The sequence below is a fragment of the Acinonyx jubatus genome, chromosome B1 (assembly GCF_027475565.1).
Source record: "Acinonyx jubatus isolate Ajub_Pintada_27869175 chromosome B1, VMU_Ajub_asm_v1.0, whole genome shotgun sequence".
Taxonomy (NCBI): Eukaryota; Metazoa; Chordata; class Mammalia; order Carnivora; family Felidae; genus Acinonyx; species Acinonyx jubatus.
This window is the reverse complement of record NC_069382.1, coordinates 161,681,372-161,700,940: the sequence shown is the minus strand read 5'-3', so window position 1 is coordinate 161,700,940 and position 19,569 is coordinate 161,681,372. Positions and strand designations below refer to the sequence as shown.

Below are 19,569 nucleotides of genomic sequence, written 5' to 3'. Positions count from 1 at the left end.
CCCACCCTCCTGGATGCTGTGACTGGAGCTGCTTCTCCTTGGGAACCAGACCCTGAGCCATATTTTTTTATTTTTATTTTTTTAATCTTTATTTTTGAGAGAGCGAGAGAGAGACAGAGTGCGAGTGGTGGGGGAACAGAGAGAGGGAGACACAGAATCCAAAGCAGGCTCCATGCTCTGAGCTGTCAGCACAGAGCCTGATGCGGGGCTCAAACTCACAAACCGTGAGATCATGACCTGAGCTGAAGTCGGATGCTTAACCGACTGAGCCTCCCAGGCGCCCCGGCCCTGAGCCATCTTATCTTACTAAATCAAGTCTCTTTGCAATGCCTTAGAGGTTTTTATAACAGGCAACAAGGAGCACAAAGAATAAAATGTGTGTGAAGGAGGAGGAGTATTAAAAATAAGGAAAAAGAGAGAGTAAAAAGAGTACTTGTCTCAGTCAGAAACCATATTACATTTTAATTACAACCCACCCACTCCAGAACCAGCCACTTCCTCTGTAGTGAAGAAACACTTGCTGGGTGATATTGAACAAATAACATGTAAAATGGCAACATAAGACTGCAAATACCATGCATAGTTCAATGAATATCCTTTTTGGTAGAACAGAATAAACTCTACCATAGACATACACTGATCAAGGTTCATATAAGTATTTGAAATGTCAAATTAACAAGATGTCATGTCAAGCCGTATTATTATAGGCAGAGATTGAAATTTTATATCAATTCCAGAGATCTGTGTTAAGAAGAACTTTTGAACCACATGGGTTAAGCAATAGAGAGCTGTATGACTGATTAGCAATGTCTTCCACAACCACACACTTCTCATACAGTTCCCTTTTCTGAAATTTCTAAAACAATCCCATTAACTCCTTCCTGGTTGTCTAATTAGGTGCTTCTCAAGCTTTAATGTAGGTATGAATCACCCAAGGGTCTTGCTAAAAAGTAGGTTCTAATCCAGTAGGTCTAGGGTAGGGCCTGAGATTCTGAATTTCTAAGAAGCTGCCATTGAACTTTCAGATCTCCTTTTCTAACATTACAACAATTTCCTTTGTTAATCACCCAGCAATAGAATTATTTTTATCCCTTTTTTTATTGCTGGCCAGTCAGATAAGGAAGATAGTAGTCATTGCTGTCAGGCCTTAAGAATCAGAGAAATTTTGGGGCGCCTGGGTGGCTCAGTTGGTTGAGCGTCCGATTTCGGCTCAGGTCATGATCTCATGGCTCTCAGTTCGAGCCCTGTGTCGGGCTTGGAGCCTGGAGCCTGCTTCGGATTCTGTGTCTCCCTCTCTCTCTGCCCCTCCCCCATTCATGCTCTCTCTCTCTCTCTCTCTCTCAAAAATAAACATTCAAAAAAAATTTTTTAATTAAAAAAAGAATCAGAGAAATTTTAAAAAATTTATTATAAAAGATTCCTACATTTTATGATTTTTAATGTTACATATTTATATATTAGCATATATATGTGAAGTCTAATTTGTCATGTTTTTATCATAAGAAGTTTCTCTTAACCACGCTTCCCAAGTCCAAAAGTACAATGATTACTACCCTTAAAATGACTCAGAAGCTCTGTAAGATCCTAAACTGCCTACTAAATGATCCTTAAAATGACTCTGATGCTCTGTAAGATCCTAAACTCCCTACTAAATGATCAGATAAAGAGTATTCATTTTAGGATTTATTTTACTTTACTGCCTTGTAAGTCTTTTCAAAATGGTACCCTGAACATGATGTACATGGTAATTCCCAGCTGCTCCTCAGTGATCCAAAAATGCCTGAAAGTGAGGGATACTTATTCACTTTTACAAAGCATATTACACAAAAGGAACATACATGAAAAAGATCAGAAGATATAGAGACTGACAATCATTCTATATCTTTGCACACTATCCATTCTGAAAAATCCTAAGTACGATGATTCTTTAATCACAGTACCTCACAAGTGAGTATGTGGGCCTTGTGCCCTGCACCAAAGCACATTTTCCTTATGGAAAAATCCCCCAGCTGAATCTTCCTCTTCTTCCAAATTAGAGCGGCCTAATAACATCACCAAAAGGATCATGAAGCATGTCCTTGTTAACAACCAGCTTTTCAGTCCTGGGTGGAGTCCATGGGCCCACTTTCAACTCCAGATCCTTCAAGAGCTGAAAATTCTGTGTCAATAAGTGGTTTCAGAAATCGCTCGACCTTAGTGAGTCTTTGCTTCAGTTTCTGCTGCATTGACTCATACTCCGCCAGGATCCGAGCAAACCTCGTTTGCAAGAGGTCTACGGACCCCTCCATTCGGGTGACCTTCTCCTCAAGATCTTTAGGATCACTTCCAGCATTTGCGACATTTATATCCAGCAGGCCATCTTTCATCAGGATTTGCCTTCCTTTCTCTTCTAACATAGTTTTGGCATCTGGGTACTCAGTCAGAGCTTCCATGAGGTCATCTTTTGAGAGGCAGAAGAGATCTGAGTAGCCAATGCTTTTAATATTGGCTGTTCTTCGATTGCCGGCTTTGCTACCTTTAATGTTAAGGATGCTGATCTCACCAAAGTAGCTACCATCACTCAATACCACAAACTGAGTGATTCCATCATCTGCCACCACAGCCAGTTTCCCCTCCTTGATGATGTACATCTCTCGCCCGATATCCCCTTTCTTGCAAATGTAATCTCCAGGACTGTAGACTTGGGGCTGTAATTTCAAGACCAACTCCACCAATAGACCAGCTTCACAGTCCGCAAAAATACGCACTTTTTTTAATGTGTCTAAGTGAACGTTGATGGCGATCTCTGCTCTCAGCTTATCAGGTAGATACTTCAAGACTTCTCTCTCATCAACCGTTTTTTGGTTGGTCCACAGATAGTCGAACCATTTAATAACTCTCTTTTCCATATCTTTGCTTACATTTCGAAAATGCATATATTGCTTGATTGCATCAATTCTTGCTTGAAATTCTGCTCTGGCAGCATTCATGTTGGAAATCATAGAACCTATGTTACCAACGATGGTAGCAAAAATTAACACTCCGATTAAGAAATCAACCACCACAAAGACAAACTCAGAATCCCTCACAGGAGGTGGTGTTTCACCAATTGTGGTCAAAGTCAGTGTAGACCAGTAAAGGCTGTACACATATTTTCTAGCCAAACGGCCAAATTCAGGATCATTAACATCAGGATACACCCATGTGTCATTTCCGAATCCAATAGCTTTGGAAATAGAGAAGTACACACATGCATTCCAGTGGATAATGATGACAATATACATAACAAGATTAGAAATCCTGAAGATGTTTGGGTAGTTTGTTCTCGTTTCTGTTCTCTGGAAGAATTCAAACATCCGAGAGATCCTTAACAGTCTGTTCAATCTAATTTCTGGATAGTTCCACCCTAGCTTAAAATACAGCAGATCAGTTGGTATCAGTGATATAAAATCAAGTTTAAATTGCAAGTTTGATTTATATTTCTCTATGAGTTTAACCTCTTCCTTTACCAGCAGTCCTTGTTCCAAGTAACCTAAAATAGAAAAAAAAATTTTTTTAATGCTTTTCACTTTTATGCCATTAGGAATTTTTTCTAAAATAACCCTCAGTGAACTTCACTGAGTGCAAAACAAGACTTCATTTCCAGTAAAAATGCTTTTAGCAATGCAATCAGATATGAGTACCAATCAACATATGGCTACGGAAAATATTATTTTGCAGAAATAAAAAATTAAACTTTGTAAGTGCAAAGTGAGAGATTCCATACAATGTATATCTGCAATTCTCTCTAGATCCAGCCTGTCTATGCACGTAAAGCCAAGAACAGCGTTCTTGGGAAGTTTTCTAAAACACCCCAGCTCTTGTGCCTAAAGCCATACACCACTCTCTTCCCAGAATCCTAGCCCCACCCTTGAAATTTGGGTACCTGCCTTACTGTGTATTATGTGTATTCTTGCTTGTCCCACCAATGTGAAGAATAAATGTCTTTCAAAGATTCATTTTCTCTAGCCCTCTTATCCCTCAGGCTTCCTTAGACATCTGGGATCTTCCCTTCTCCGATGTTAACACAGTAGGCCATGACTTTTAGCATTCTGATACATTTTATCAAGGAAAGAATTTGTTCCCCTTTCTATACTGGCCACCAGAGCTGTGACTAGGACAGAATAACAGGAACATTGCTCCAGCACACTGGGATTTACAACACGTCCCTATTTTACATAATGATTCTTAAATGCTATTCTCTGTACAGTGGTTACCTTTGAATGTAGACAGCAGTGTAGAAACAGTAAGCTTATACCTACTTAAAAAGCATATTTAAGTGGGAAGCTATCAGATCCTGCTCCCTGGTCAGTAATGCCTCACCATGACCACAAAGTTGAGTTAAGGATGTGTGTACTGTTAGAAAGAGAAATCAAGAAACTGATCCCATTCAGAATTGCACCAAGAACCATAAAATACCTAGGAATAAACCTAACCAAAGATGTAAAAGATCTGTATGCTGAAAACTATAGAAAGCTTATGAAGGGAATTGAAGAAGACACAAAGAAATGGGAAAGCATTCCATGCTCATGTATTAAAAGACAAAGATGAGCCTTCCAAGGAACCAGATGCTAGCCATGTTTGTAAGAATTCTGTCTCTGTAGGAGCACAAAAGAGTCTTTGGGTTGCTAGAATTTCACTGCTGCTTACCTTCATTGCTTCGGGAGAAGCAAAACTCAACAAATTCACTTAAAACCCCAAATCAAGAATAACTCCCCTACACAAACTTTCAGTAAAGAGTTCATCAAGACAAAACTCATCTCCTGCAATAATGAAAATTAGAAAATAAACCAGTACAAGGAATTCTTCTACAAAGATCCTCTAAGGAAAAAAAAAGTGAAAGAAGGCACCCAACTCTGTGCTGTGTTGTTAAAATGTCAATACTACCCAAAACTACACATTCAATGCAATCCCAATCAAAATTGCACAAGCATTCTTCTCGAAGCTAGAACAAGCAATACTAAAATTTGTATGGAACCACAAAAGACCCCAAATAGCCAAAGTAATGTTGAAAAAGAAAACCAAAGTGGGAGGCATCACAATCCCAGACTTTAGCCTCTACTACAAAGCTGTAATCATCAAGATAGTACAGTATTGGCACAAAAACAGACCAATGGAATAGAATAGAGAACCCGGAGTTGGACCCACAAACATATGGCCAAATAAGCTTTGACAAAGAGGAAAGAGTATCCAATGGAAAAAAAGACAGTCTCTTTAGCAAATGGTGCTGTGAGAACTGGACAGCAACATGCAGAAGAATGAAACTAGACCACTTTCTTACACCACACACACAAATAAACTCAAAATGGATGAAAGACCTAAATGTGAGACAGGAAACCATCAAAACCCTAGATGAGAAAGCAGGAAAAAACCTCTTTGACCTCAGCCGCAGCAATTTCTTGCTCGACACATCTCCAAAGGCAAGGGAATTAAAAGCAAAAATGAACTATTGGGACCTCATCAAGATAAAAGCTTCTGCACTGCACAGGAAACAATCAACAAAACTAAAAGGCAACCAATGGAATGGGAAAAGATATTTGCAAATGACATATCAGATAAAGGGTTAGTATCCAAAATCAATAAAGAACTTACCAAACTCAACACCTGAAAAACAAATAATCCAGTGAAGAAACGGGCAAAAGACATGAATAGACACTTTTCCAAAGAAGACATCCAGATGGCCAAGAGACACATGAAAAGATGCTCAACATCACTCATCATCAGGGAAATACAAATCAAAACCACACTGATACCACCTCACCACAGAGTGGCTTACATGAACAAATCAGGAAACTATAGATGCTGGTGAGAATGTGGAGAAATGGGAACCCTCTTGCATTGCTGGTGGGAATGCAAACTGGTGCAGCCACTCTGGAAAACAGTGCGGAGTTTCCTCAAAAAATTAAAAATAGAACTACCCAATGACCCAGAAATAGCACTACTAGGAATTTACCCAATGGGAATTTACCCATACAGGAGTGCTGATGCATAAGGGCACTTGTACCCCAATGTTTATAGCAGCACTTTCAACAATAGCCAAATTATGGATAAAACCTAAATGTCCATCAACTGATGAAAGGATAAAGAAGATGTGGTTTATATATACAACGGAATACTACTTGGCAATGAGAAAGAATGAAATCATGCCATTTGTAGCAACGTGGATGGAATTGGAAGGTGTTATGCTGAGTGAAATAAGTCACTCAGACAAAGACAGATATCATATGTTTTCACTCCTATGTGGATCTTGAGAAACTTAACAGAAGACCATGGGGGAAGGGGAGGGGGAAAAATTAGTTACAAACAGAGAGGGAGGGAAGCAAAGCATAAGACACTATTAAATACAGAGAACAAACTGAGGGTTGATGGGGGGGAGAGGGGAAAATGGGTAATGAGGAGGTCACTTGTTGGGGTGACCGGTGGGTATTGTATATAAGCAATGAACCACGGGGCTCTATCCCAAAAACCAAGAGCACATTTTGCACACTGCATGTTAGCCAATTTGACAATAAATTATATTTTTTAAAAAAAGGATGGGGGGAAAGATGGCAGCGTAGGAGGACGCTGGGCTCACCACGTCCTGCTGATCACTCAGATTCCACCTACACCTGCCTAAATAACCCAGAAAACCACCAGAAGACTAGCAGAACGGAGTCTCCAGAGCCAAGCGCAGACGAGAGGCCCACAGAAGAGGGTAGGAAGGGCGGAGAGGCGGTGCGCGCTACAAGGACTGGCGGGAGGGAGCCGGGGCAGAGGGGCGGAGGGGCGGCCCGCTGGCCAAGCAGAGGCCCCGAGTCTAGCTTGCAAAAGCAGAGGGGCCGGACAGAGTGTGTTCGGACAGCAAGCAGGACTTAACAGCTGGAAGGTTATAAGTTAACAGCTTTGCTCGGAGAGCGGGAGGGCTGGAAGACAACGGGAGGGAGAGTTGTTGAGCCCCTGACGACAGAACGCAGCTTGGCGGGGAACAAAGGCGCTCACCAGTGCCATCTCCCTCGCCTATCCCCCAGCCAAAATCCCAAAGGGAACTGGTTCCTGCCAGGGAACTTGCTTGCACCGCGCAAACACCCAACGCAGTGCTTCTGCGGATCCATCCCTCCAGCGGGTCTGACTCCCTCTCGGTGCCACAGGGCCCCTCCCAAAGCGGATCTCCAAAGGAAAAGTGAGCTAAGGCTGCCCCTCCTGCCCCCATGCACCTTGCCTACCCACCCCAGCCAATACGCCAGATCCCCAGCACCATAAGCCTGGCAGTGTACAAGTAGCCCAGACAGGCCACGCCACCCCACAGTGAATCCTGCCCCTAGGACAGGGGAAGAGAAGGCACACACCAGTCTCACTGCGGCCCCGCCCACCAACACAAGTTATCCAAGACAACACAGGGGAAGTGCCCCACAGTCCCGCACCACTCCAGGGAGGATCCAAAATGATGAAATGGAAGAATTCCCCTCAAAAAAACCTCCAGGAAATAACGACAGCTAACGAACTGATCAAAAACGATTTAAACTATATAACAGAAACTGAATTTAGAATAATAGTCATAAAATTAATCGCTGGGCTTGAAAACAGTATAAAGGACAGCAGAGAATCTCTTGCTACAGAGATCAAGGGTCTAAGGAACAGCCAGGAGGAGCTAAAAAATGCTATTAATGAACTACAAAATAAAATGGAGATGACCACAGCTCGGATTGAAGAGGCAGAGGAGAGAATAGGTGAACTAGAAGATAAAATTATAGAAAAAGAAGAAGCTGAGAAAAAGAGAGATAAAAAAAAATCCAGGAGTATAAGGGGAAAATTAGAGAACTAAGTCATGCACTAAAGAGAAATAATCTACGCATAATTGGTATTCCAGAGGAGGAAGAGAGAGGGAGAGGTGCTGAAGAGGTACTTGAAGAAATAAGAGCTGAGAACTTCCCTGAACTGGAGAAGGAAAAAGGCACTGAAATCCAAGAGGCACAGAGAACTCCCTTCAGACGTAACTTGAACCGATCTTCTGCACAACATATCATAGTGAAACTGGCAAAATTCAAGGATAAAGAGAAAATTCTGAAAGCAGCTAGAGATAAACGTGCTCTAACATCTAAAGGGAGACCTATAAGACTCGTGACTGATCTCTCTACTGAAACCTGGCAGCCAGAAAGGAATGGCAGGAAATCTTCGATGTGAGGAACAGAAAAAATATGCAGCCGAGAATCCTTTATCCAGCAAGTCTGTCATTTAGAATAGAAGGAGAGATAAAGGTCTTCCCAAACAAACAAAAACTGAAGGAATTCGTCACCACTAAAACAGCCCTACAAGAGATCCTAAGGGGGATCCTGTGAGACAAAATATCAGAGACATCACTACAAGCATGAAACCTACGGACATCACAATGACTCTAAACCCCATATCTTTCTATAATAATACTGAATGCAAATGGACTAAATGCACCAACCAAAAGACACAGGGTATCAGAATGGATAAAAAAACAAGACCCATCTATTTGCTGTCTACAAGAGACTCATTTTAGACCTGAGGACACCTTTAGATTGAGAGTGAGGAGAACTATTTATCATGCCACTGGAAGTCAGAAGAAAGCTGGAATAGCCATACTTATATCAGACAAACTAGACTTTAAATTAAAGGCTGTAACAAGAGATGAAGGGCATTATATAATAATTACAGGGTCTATCCATCAGGAAGAGCTAACAATTATAAATGTCTATGTGCTGAATACAGGAGCCCCCAAATATATAAAACAATTACTCACAAACATAAGCAACCTTATTGATAAGAATGTGGTAATTGCAAGGGACTTTAACACTCCACTTACAGAAATGGATAGATCATCTAGACACACGGTCAATAAAGAAACAAGGGCCCTGAATGAGACATTGGATCAGATGGACTTGACAGATATATTTAGAACTCTGCATCCCAAAGCAACAGAATATACTTTCTTCTCGAGTGCACATGGAACATTCTCCAAGATAGATCACACACTGGGTCACAAGACAGCCCTTCATAAGTCTACAAGAATTGAAATCATACCATGCATACTTTCAGACCACAATGCTATGAAGCTTGAAATCAGCCACAGGAAAAAGTCTGGAAAACCTCCAAAAGCATGAAGGTTAAAGAACACCCTACTAAAGAATGAGTGGGTCAACCAGGCAATTAGAAAAGAAATTAAAAAATATATGGAAACAAATGAAGATGAAAATACAATAATCCAAACGCTTTGGGATGCAGTGAAGGCAGTCCTGAGAGGAAAATACATTGCAATCCAGGCCTATCTCAAGAAACAAGAAAAATCCCAAATACAAAATCTAACAGCACACCTAAAGGAAATAGAAGCAGAACAGCAAAGACAGCCTAAACCCAGCAGAAGAAGAGAAATAATAAAGATCAGAGCAGAAATAAACAATATAGAATCTAAAAAACTGTAGAGCAGATCAACGAAACCAAGAGTTGGTGTTTTGAAAAATAAACAAAATTGGTATACCTCTAGCCAGGCTTCTCAAAAAGAAAAGGGAGATGACCCAAATAGATAAAATCATGAATGAAAATGGACTTATTAAAACCAATCCCTCAGAAATACAAGCAATTATCAGGGAATACTATGAAAAATTATATGCCAACAAACTGGACAACCTGGAAGAAATGGACAAATTCCTAAACACCCACACACTTCCAAAGCTCAATCAGGAGGAAAGAGAAAGCTTGAACAGACCCATAACCAGTGAAGAAATTGAATCAGTCATCAAAAATCTCCCAACAAATCAGAGTCCAGGACCAGATGGCTTCCCAGGGGAGTTCTACCAGACGTTTAAAGCAGAGATAATACCTATCCTTCTTAAGCTATTCCAAGAAATAGAAAGGGAAGGAAAACTTCCAGACTCATTCTATGATGCCAGTATTACTTTGATTCCTAAACCAGACAGAGACCCAGTAGAAAAAGAGAACTACAGGCCAATATCCCTGATGAATATGGATGCAAAAATTCTCAATAAGATACTAGCAAATCAAATTCAACAGCATATAAAAAGAATTATTCACCATGATCAAGTGGGATTCATTCCTGGGATGTAAGTCTGGTTCAACATTCACAAATCAATCAACGTGATACATCACATTAATAAAAGAAAAGATAAAAACCATATGATCCTGTCAATCGATGCAGAAAAGGCATGTGACAAAATTCAGCAACCTTTCTTAGTAAAAACCCTCGAGAAAGTCGGGATAGAAGGAACATACTTAAAGTTCATAAAAGCCATTTATGAAAAGCCCACAGCTAACATCATCCTCAATGGGGAAAAACTGAGAGCTTTTTCCTTGAGATCAGGAACACAACAGGGATGTCCACTCTCACCGCTGTTGTTTAACATAGTGTTGGAAGTTCTAGCATCAGCAATCAGACAACAAAAGGAAATGAAAGGCATCAAAATTGGCAAAGATGAAGTTAAGCTTTCACTTTTTGCAGATGACATGATATTATACGTGGAAAACCTGATAGACTCCACCAAAAGTCTGCTAGAACTGGTACATGAATTTAGCAAAGTTGCAGGATACAAAATCAATGTACAGAAATCAGTTGCATTCTTATACTCTAATAATGAAGCAACAGAAAGATAAATAAAGAAACTGATCCCATTCACAATTGCACCAAGAACCATAAAATACCTAGGAATGAATCTAACCAAAGATGTAAAAGATCTGTATGCTGAAAACTATAAAAAGCTTATGAAGGAAATTGAAGAAGATATAAAGAAATGGAAAAACATTCCATGCTCATGGATTGGAAGAATAAATATTGTTAAAATGTCAATACTACCCAAAGCTATCTACACATTCAGTGCAATCCCAATCAAAATTGCACCAGCATTCTTCTCAAAACTAGAACAAGCCATCCTAAAATTCAGATGGAACCACAAAAGGCCCCGAATAGCCAAAGTAACTTTGAAGAAGACCAAAGCAGGAGACATCACAATCCCAGACTTTAGCCTCTACTACAAAGCTGTCATCATCAAGACAGCATGGTATTGGCACAAAAACAGATACACAGACCAATGGAATAGAATAGAAACCCCAGAACTAGACCCACAAATGTATGGCCAACCAATCTTTGACAAAGCAGGAAAGAACATCCAATGGAAAAAAGACAGTCTCTTTAACAAATGGTGCTGGGAGAACTGGACAGCTACATGCAGAAGGTTGAAACTAGACCACTTTCTCACACCATTCACAAAAAATAAACTCAAAATGGATAAAGGACCTGAATGTGAGACAGGAAACCATCAAAACCCTAGAGGAGAAAGCAGGAAAAGACCTCTCTGACCTCAGCTGCAGCAATTTCTTACTCGACACATCCCCAAAGGCAAGGGGATTAAAAGCAAAAATGAACTACTGGGACCTCATCAAGATAAAAAGCTTCTGCACAGCAAAGGAAACAACCAACAAAACTAAAAGGCAACCAACGGAATGGGAAAAGATATTTGCAAATGACATATCGGACAAAGGGCTAGTATCCAAAATCTATAAAGAGCTCACCAAACTCCATACCCGAAAAACAAATAACCCAGTGAAGAAATGGGCAGAAAAGATGAATAGACACTTCTCTAAAGAAGACATCCGGATGGCCAACAGGCACATGAAAAGATGCTCAACGTCGCTCCTCATCAGGGAAATACAAATCAAAACCACACTCAGATATCACCTCACGCCAGTCAGAGTGGCCAAAATGAACAAATCAGGAGACTATAGATGCTGGAGAGGATGTGGAGAAACGGGAACCCTCTTGCACTGTTGGTGGGAATGCAAACTGGTGCAGCCACTCTGGAAAACAGTGTGGAGGTTCCTCAAAAAATTGAAAATAGACCTACCCTATGACCCAGCAGTAGCACTGCTAGGAATTTACCCAAGGGATACAGGAGTGCTGATGCATAGGGGCACTTGTACCCCAATGTTTATAGCAGCACTTTCAACAATAGCCAAATTATGGAAAGAGCCTAAATGTCCATCAACTGATGAATGGATAAAGAAATTGTGGTTTATATACACAATGGAGTACTACATGGCAATGAGAAAGAATGAAATATAGCCCTTTGTAGCAACGTGGATGGAACTGGAGAGTGTGATGCTAAGTGAAATAAGTCATACAGAGAAAGACAGATACCATATGTTTTCACTCTTAGGTGGATCCTGAGAAACTTAACAGAAACCCATGGGGGAGGGGAAGAAAAAAAAAGGAGGTTAGAGTGGGAGAGAGCCAAAGCATAAGAGACTCTTAAAAACTGAGAACAAACTGAGGGTTGATGGGGGGTGGGAGGGAGGGGAGGGTGGGTGAGGGGTACTGAGGAGGGCACCTTTTGCGATGAGCACTGGGTGTTGTATGGAAACCAATCTGACAATAAATTTCATATATTGAAAAAAAATAAAAATAAAATAAAATAAAATAAGGATGTGTGTACTGTTATAAAATGTCTAGTACAGCTATGCCAGATACACTGATTTCTCCCCATGCCTCTTCATGGAATCTCTCTGTGAGGTAGCAACTACCTTTTCACCATAGAGCTGGCACAATATTTCTGTTCTCTCTATTCCTCCCACTGGCATAAAACCAATGAACAAGATAATGGAGGAAAGCCACCAATCCACATTCAAAATGTTGCCAAGTAACCTGAATCCGTTGGAGTAGCCTAAGCTTGTGGGTGAATATATGGTATTCTTGTTTCCAACAGTGCTTTTTCTTCTAAAGTAGATCTGTGAGCTTATTTTGAAGAAGACTTGAATTAAAAAATTTCAAATTATACTCTAGAGATAAAAGCACAACATTGCAAAATATCCAAAGCTGAACGTATTTACCTGTCCTTGTTCGTACAAACATATCAAGAAGATAGACTATGTCTGATAGGTAATCAAAAATGAGCCAATATTCTAAGTAATCAGACTGAAGTTCATCAAAACATGCTCTGTAAAAGAAAAACATGTAAATAAAATGAACTGGGAGCCAGTTTAAGTAAAAGTCTTCTCTGTATACTTTTTATCATGGTAAGAGGTATAATGCACTAAGGCTGAGAGGGTCCTTAGAGTCCATTTAATCAACCACAGCTTTTCCGAATCTGAATGGTTTGATTTATTTTTCTCATGCGTCTGAATTCCAGCATTCTTTCGATTACACTAGTTCGTTTTGTGGAAACATCAAACAAGAATAAATGGCCTCAAGCTAATGTCAAAATATATTGGCTTATACACATTGATAACCAGGTTCTTATTGACTATCTGTACCCAAAATGCTTCCAGGAATTGTGCTTGGTCCTGGGTTGCTGAGATGTTTACTATCTAAAAGACAGAGAACCGTAGACATACCTGAGAAACATATCTTGCTCTAAAACAACCTAAATTTTTTATCTTTTTCCACTCCTGGCAATGTTTTTTTCTTAGGCCACAAAAATAAAGTTTCTCCCAAAATTCTAATAAAACGACTCAGCAATCAAAAGTTTAAAACTATCCCCCCACACTTCATTCCAGTACTGGATTTCCAAGTATACTGGGAACCAATACATGTTCTCCTGATGTCAGGAAAGAGAATATGAGAATATGAGAATAACATAACCTCTCTTTACAACCTGAGGTGGAGAAAGGATGTATGTCCTGAAGAGCTATGGACCAAACCATTAAGTCAGTTAACTCAGAAACTAGAAGCAAATTGAGAGCCACAAAAATATATAGATACCTTGCAATAATCATAGTCCAGTTGTACATGACAGGTAAGGTGATGCAAAACAGCCAGTTGTAGTATGTGTTTCCTGAGGGATCAATAACTGTGACTTCTTTCTTCTCCCTAGCAGCAATTTGAAATGAAGTAGAAGGTTACCAAGAAACAAGAACATTTTTATTTCACATATTAAATAGGGTTATGTCCATTATCCACAATTAATGAAACAGAACTAAGCTGGAGAAGCTCACCCTCCAGGGAGAAGATTAGCTTGGCATGAGTGTATTAGATATCAGCAATTACCTAGTGAGGGCTGGATAGATGGTTAAATTATTAGTCTTACATTAAACCTTACATTAGACTTTTATTAAAGCCCTGTTTTACTGCGATGCTGCAGATACTTCTATCAATTCAGCCACTGAAAAGGAATAATGGCACAGATCATGCCAGATTCTGAATATTCCATAGACTTCTTTGGTAGGTTGTAGGTGGTGAGAGAATGGTGGTGTTACCACTTTTCCTACCAGGTAACAAAATAATCAGGAACTGCACTGTGAGAGGGAGCTCTCATCTGTGTGGAAAGAAGACTGTAACACAATCTAATAAAAGGCACTTGTTCATAAGCATCTATGAAGGATGAAGAGGCAATAGGAGGTGGAGGAAGGAAGGAAGGAAGGAAGGAAGGAAGGAAGGAAGGAAGGAAGGAAGGGAGGGAGGAAGGAAGGAAGAAAGGAAATATATCGTCAAATGGAAAATTTTTTTTAATTGCCTAGTATCAAGCCTCTATTGGGTTTGGGGAGAGGGGTTGGGTTTTTTTTGTTTTTAAAGATATTATTTTTAAATAATCTCTACACCCAAGTTCAAGCTCCAGTGTGGAGCTTGAACTTAACAACCCGAGAGGAAGAGTCGCCCCTCTGCTGACTGAGCCAGCCAGGCACCCCAAACCTATATTGCAAAGGACTTTTTCCTTTGTAAGAACTTCAATGGCTTTCTAGCAGGCACAAATAAGTGAATATTATCTGGTAAAGAAAAAGAGTTTTCTTTAAGCTTAGAAAAGAATTTCCCCTTTAATAAAAAGTAAAAAGATAGTTTTGAAAATATCATTCAGCCTCACCCTTATGAAATTCTAACCCTCAAATGTTTGCTTACAAAAGATCTTGCAAATGGTTGGAGTTTTAATAAGCATTTATACTGAGCTCAGAATTTTTTTTAATGTTTCCTTATTTTTGAGAGAGAGAGAGAGAGAGAGACAGAGAGAGAAAGAAACACAGAATCAGAAGCAGGGTCCAGGCTCCGAGCTGTCAGCACAGAACCCAATGCGGGGCTGGAACTCAAAGTCTGTGAGATCATGACCCAAGTGCAAGTCAGACCCTTAACTGAGCCACCCAGGCGCCCTGTCCTGCTCTCAGAATTAAGCATGGCTTTTGCAAGGAGACTAGCTTACTTTGGAGTATTTGCCATACAGTATTTATTACTCAAAAATGTTAGTAAAATTATTAAATTTTTATTTCAATTTAAAAAAATTAATGGTAAGACCCTAAAAACCTAATTCTCTTGAAATCCAAATATCTCCAAATGGTAAATTTATCTTCACCAGGTCTTGAGGAAGTCAGTTAACCATAACATTGAAAAGTCTTGATGAGAAAAGTAAGAATAAAACTACCATTGGTCACTTTAAGGAAATAAGAAAAAAAAATTAATTCCCATTAGATAACAATCTATTTAGTCTTTTACACAAGGTTTCATAATTATGAACTTTTAGGAAATTATCCTTGCATCCAAAATCCATTACAAATTAATTCCTAATTTCAATGCCAGTAAAAACACTTACTCTTCTTTCTTATCTTTGCCTTTCTCCTCTTTCTTTTTCTTCTCTTTTTCCTTTTCTTTCTTCTTTTTCTTCTCTGAGTCCTTTTTATTTACATTTTTATCATCTGACTTGCTGAAAAGTGAGAGATGTGGTCAGTAATAAAATATGAAAATGTTATGGGCCAAAAAATCTGGGATCATTCATGCCAAAGCCTAACTTACCTCTTCTTTTCTTTCTTCTTTTTCTTTTTTTCTTTTGGTTCTCTAAAGAAGAAATAATATCTAAGTCACACAATCAAATTACATCCTGACTTCCATTCTTATTTACTTCCCTCTCTATTGAGCAAGAAATCTGAACCTTGTCTTCAGAGACCTGCCCGCGTGCTAAGAACTAGAAATCTGGTCTTCTAATGGAGAGTTATACAAAAATAGACCTACACCTAGATAATAAAACAAACAAACAAACAAACAAACATTCCTGGGTTAGTACACATGGAAAATTGAAGACAAGGGAGGTGGATAAAGGCATAAACCCAACAAGGGAAATTTAGAAAACAACAACTCCCAAGAGTGCACTTTCAAAAAGTCTCCATGTGTACAAAAAAAAAATTTTTTATTTAAAATGTAAGCTTCTTGATATCACTTATATTTATTATTGAGTAAGAACTTGGAGAATTTCAAGAAAATGCCATCAATTTTCTTTAGAAGGGTAATCCTGACTGAAGCAATTTTTTATGAGTAGTCAAAAAACTCCACACAGTGGAATCCCAATTCTTAGAATCATTCACTGAATTTGAGATCACCTTTTCTCTATATACAATTTCTTCTGCAGTGGAGATTATGCGATTTGAGGCTCCTTCCTACAGTTGGTTCTATTAGCTGAAGAATGGATTCTGGAGCCAGGCAGACCTATGGTCAAAACAGGCTGCCATTGTTGGCTCAGATGTCTTGGGAAAGTTTATTATTCAGACATGAATGAACAGGCATTGCACTACCACTAGGGTAGTCAGAGAGGATGTTAAAGGGAGATAGGGCTAGGCCTCAAAGCATGGGTAAGAGTTGGAGTGGTTGAGAAGAGTGAGGACACTAAAAGGAAGAAAATTTTCAGGTGCAAATGTACAAGTGAATTTAGTCTGCATATCAATAGCCCAGGAAAAGTAGAATGCTGCTATTGAGGAGAAATATGAAATAAATTAGATAAAGACGTGGGGCTTGGCACCTAAGACTGTCACGTACAAAGGGGACCAGAACATAAAACTGGACAAGGGAGAATTTACTGCCATGACAGCATATTCTTGTGTTATAGGCTTCAACACCCTAGCCCAGATCCATGGAAATGGTGCCAACACACTGCTGGGATGGCTCTCAGAAGCTCAGGAAAAATGATGATTTGTGCTAAGTGTAATAGAAATTACAAAGTGCCATGACAGATGGTGGAGGAAGGTATCAGGGAGACTAGAGAAGTGATGTGCTGAAGTGGACATACCAAGTAAGGAAGAGTACCCACCAACTGACTATGGTCCCTAAGAGGGCTCAGAGGACACAAAAATGATAAGGCATATGCTGGTGAGAGGCGCACCAGCATCATTAAGAAACTCAGTGGTATTGTCCTCTATAAGCCAGAGCTGGTAGTGGGAGATGCTGAACTGTGTGCAAAACTGGGTTCCCTGAGAGCAATTGAGATGACAGAACCTGGGAATAAGAGATCGGTGGCAGTGCTTACACATCAGAGGAGAGATGGGTCCAATAACTATAATTACCATGAAGGTGAGCATGGTAGCCAGAGGGCTTAACTCATAGACAGCTATAGAAGAAGTTAATTGTATACGGTATTCCTAGATAGATGGGCATCCTTTTGGTTTGTTGGGGTACTGTTTAATGTATACAATGAAAACATATCAGGTATGGATGATTAAGAGGTTGAAGGCAACTTAACCGGATAAAAAGTCACAACCTTATGAGTAGTTTCTAAACCTGAGCCAGTTCTCAGAAATGAAACCACTGACTGAAGAGGGAGCCAAGCCCCCATAAAGAAAGACTCTGCAAACACCATGACCAGTATACTCAGTAATGATTTCCCCAGTCTTTCCCCAGAGAAAACCCATGGTCACTTACATAGGTGACTATACGCTGGGAGAAGAGGGAGTACCTAGATACATTAAAGACTGTTTGGCAAAAGACCCAAGCTGTTATTGAGACCCAGGGATTGAAGCGTCATCATGCCTCCCATTAAAGTGGGGGGCAGCAGATGGTGACTTACTAATAACAGAATCCTGTATGATTTACAACTTAGGGGGTTTCCACTGGATCTAAGGACCCCTATTGTGGTCATTTCTCCAGTTCCTCAATGTTAACTGGAATGTAAGTGGATGCATACATTTGGTCATTGGCAGAACCCTTATCCCTACTAGTTCCTTAACTTGTAGAGTAAGAGCTATCATAAGGGGGAGGGCCAAGTGGAAGCTCTCAAGCTGCCTCCTACCTGCTGGCCGAAAACAATATTGCATCCTAAACAGGAGGGAAAGAAAATGAGACCCTTAAAGACCTAATGCATGCAGGGGTGGTAGTCCCCCCACATTTAATTCAATGTCTTGTCCCTACAAAATTCACATGGATACTCATGAATGGCAGTAGACTACTGAAAATCAAGCACATGGCAGCCCCAATTGTGGCTCCTGTGGCAAATGTGAAAAACAATGCATTTGTGCTATCTAAACCATATACCTAAAGTTCTGGGCCAGTCACAGTGACTGTGTTATTTTTTTTTTTTTTATCACTATCAGGGAAGAGGATCTGAAATAGTTACGGGATGGAAAATGGCACATTTATAGTCTCTTCCAGGGCTATGTTATCTGTCCTGCTTAATGTCATGACACAGCCTAGAGGGACCTGGACTATCTGGACATTCCTTGGAGCATCACATTGGTCCACTATATCAATGGCATCATGTTAATAGGACCTTGAAAGAGGACTGACTAACCATGGAACAGAAGATGACTGTTGACCATGAGTTGGATTCTGTCAGAACTAACAAGTCATGAGGTTGTACAGCAATCTATCACATGATGAAGTGGTATATCTGGGATTGAGCAGGTGCTCACTACCCTTCCGTCATGTCATCTACCACCGTTGCATCAGCTCCTACTCTTCAACTCTCCACCAGGGCCATATATGTGGGTCTTACAGGACAGGTCATCATCAATGATCTGGTCAATGAATGGGTCAGCTTGATCAGGATACAAGCCAAAATGGGCTATGTCTATACCATAGCCCTCCTTAGAAGTGACCTTGAAAGACAATGGTAAAGTTAATCTTTCTAATGTCACAGCTCCAAGCAGTGCCCAGTCATCCCTTTTGTGTAGAAAAGGAAATGGCCATGCATGGGTCTGGGAACCAAGGAGTTGAAGTAGGAGTGATTCACATAGGAAATGTGTGCTTCTCATCCTCACAACTTTCTGCTCTGTGGATCTAAAGGCTTCCAGATAGGTCACGTGTCTTCCAGGGAACACGGTAGGTGTCCCATTAAACATTAAGCTATGACTGCTCCCCAGTCACTTTAGGCCCCTCATGCAAGGCATGAGGCAAGTTCTTTAATCAGAACTAGATAGTGTTGCTGTGTTAGAGTGGGTGAGGGGGATGTATTTGGCACATAGATGATCCACTCTGGTGCCTTTGGTGTTCTCCAGCCCAGTTTTAGTGGTAAATGGACAAATAACGGCAGCTATAACTCAAGAAAGGCCCAGTGACAAGGGGCTGAAATCCATCAGGAATAAGGGTGACTATGACTACAGTGTGCATGAGGGTAAAGGCCCGGTCCTACTGCCTAACTATGACACAACTCTGAAGGGCCATCCCTGCTCTAGAGTTTCCCATGGGATCGTATGGCATATCAACTCTATTCTCTGAAGTTCAACTTCTCCCTCTGCCCCGTTCTGCTCCCCTAACTCCCTTCTCAGAGATCGTCTCCTGAGGAATTGACCTAAGGCACACTGGCTCAGAATGGAAAGGATTACTGATATTTCATTTATTTTTGTCCACCAGGTGGGGCAACT

The 19,569-nt window shown here is 40.3% G+C and overlaps 1 protein-coding gene across 1 annotated transcript in view; it reads right to left on the bottom strand.

The window, feature by feature from the left end:
• Positions 1-1,389: 1,389 nt before the first annotated feature.
• The window catches only part of CNGA1 (cyclic nucleotide gated channel subunit alpha 1), a 34,334-nt gene continuing 16,154 nt past the window's right edge, over positions 1,390-19,569 (bottom strand). The window contains exons 5-9 of the mRNA XM_015072288.3: positions 15,740-15,781; positions 15,540-15,650; positions 13,727-13,834; positions 12,856-12,962; positions 1,390-3,511 (exon numbers count right to left, since the gene is read on the bottom strand). Of these exons, the coding sequence (XP_014927774.1) occupies positions 2,097-3,511; positions 12,856-12,962; positions 13,727-13,834; positions 15,540-15,650; positions 15,740-15,781 (1,783 nt within the window). The 3' untranslated portion in view covers positions 1,390-2,096. The remainder of the gene's footprint in view (positions 3,512-12,855; positions 12,963-13,726; positions 13,835-15,539; positions 15,651-15,739; positions 15,782-19,569) is intronic.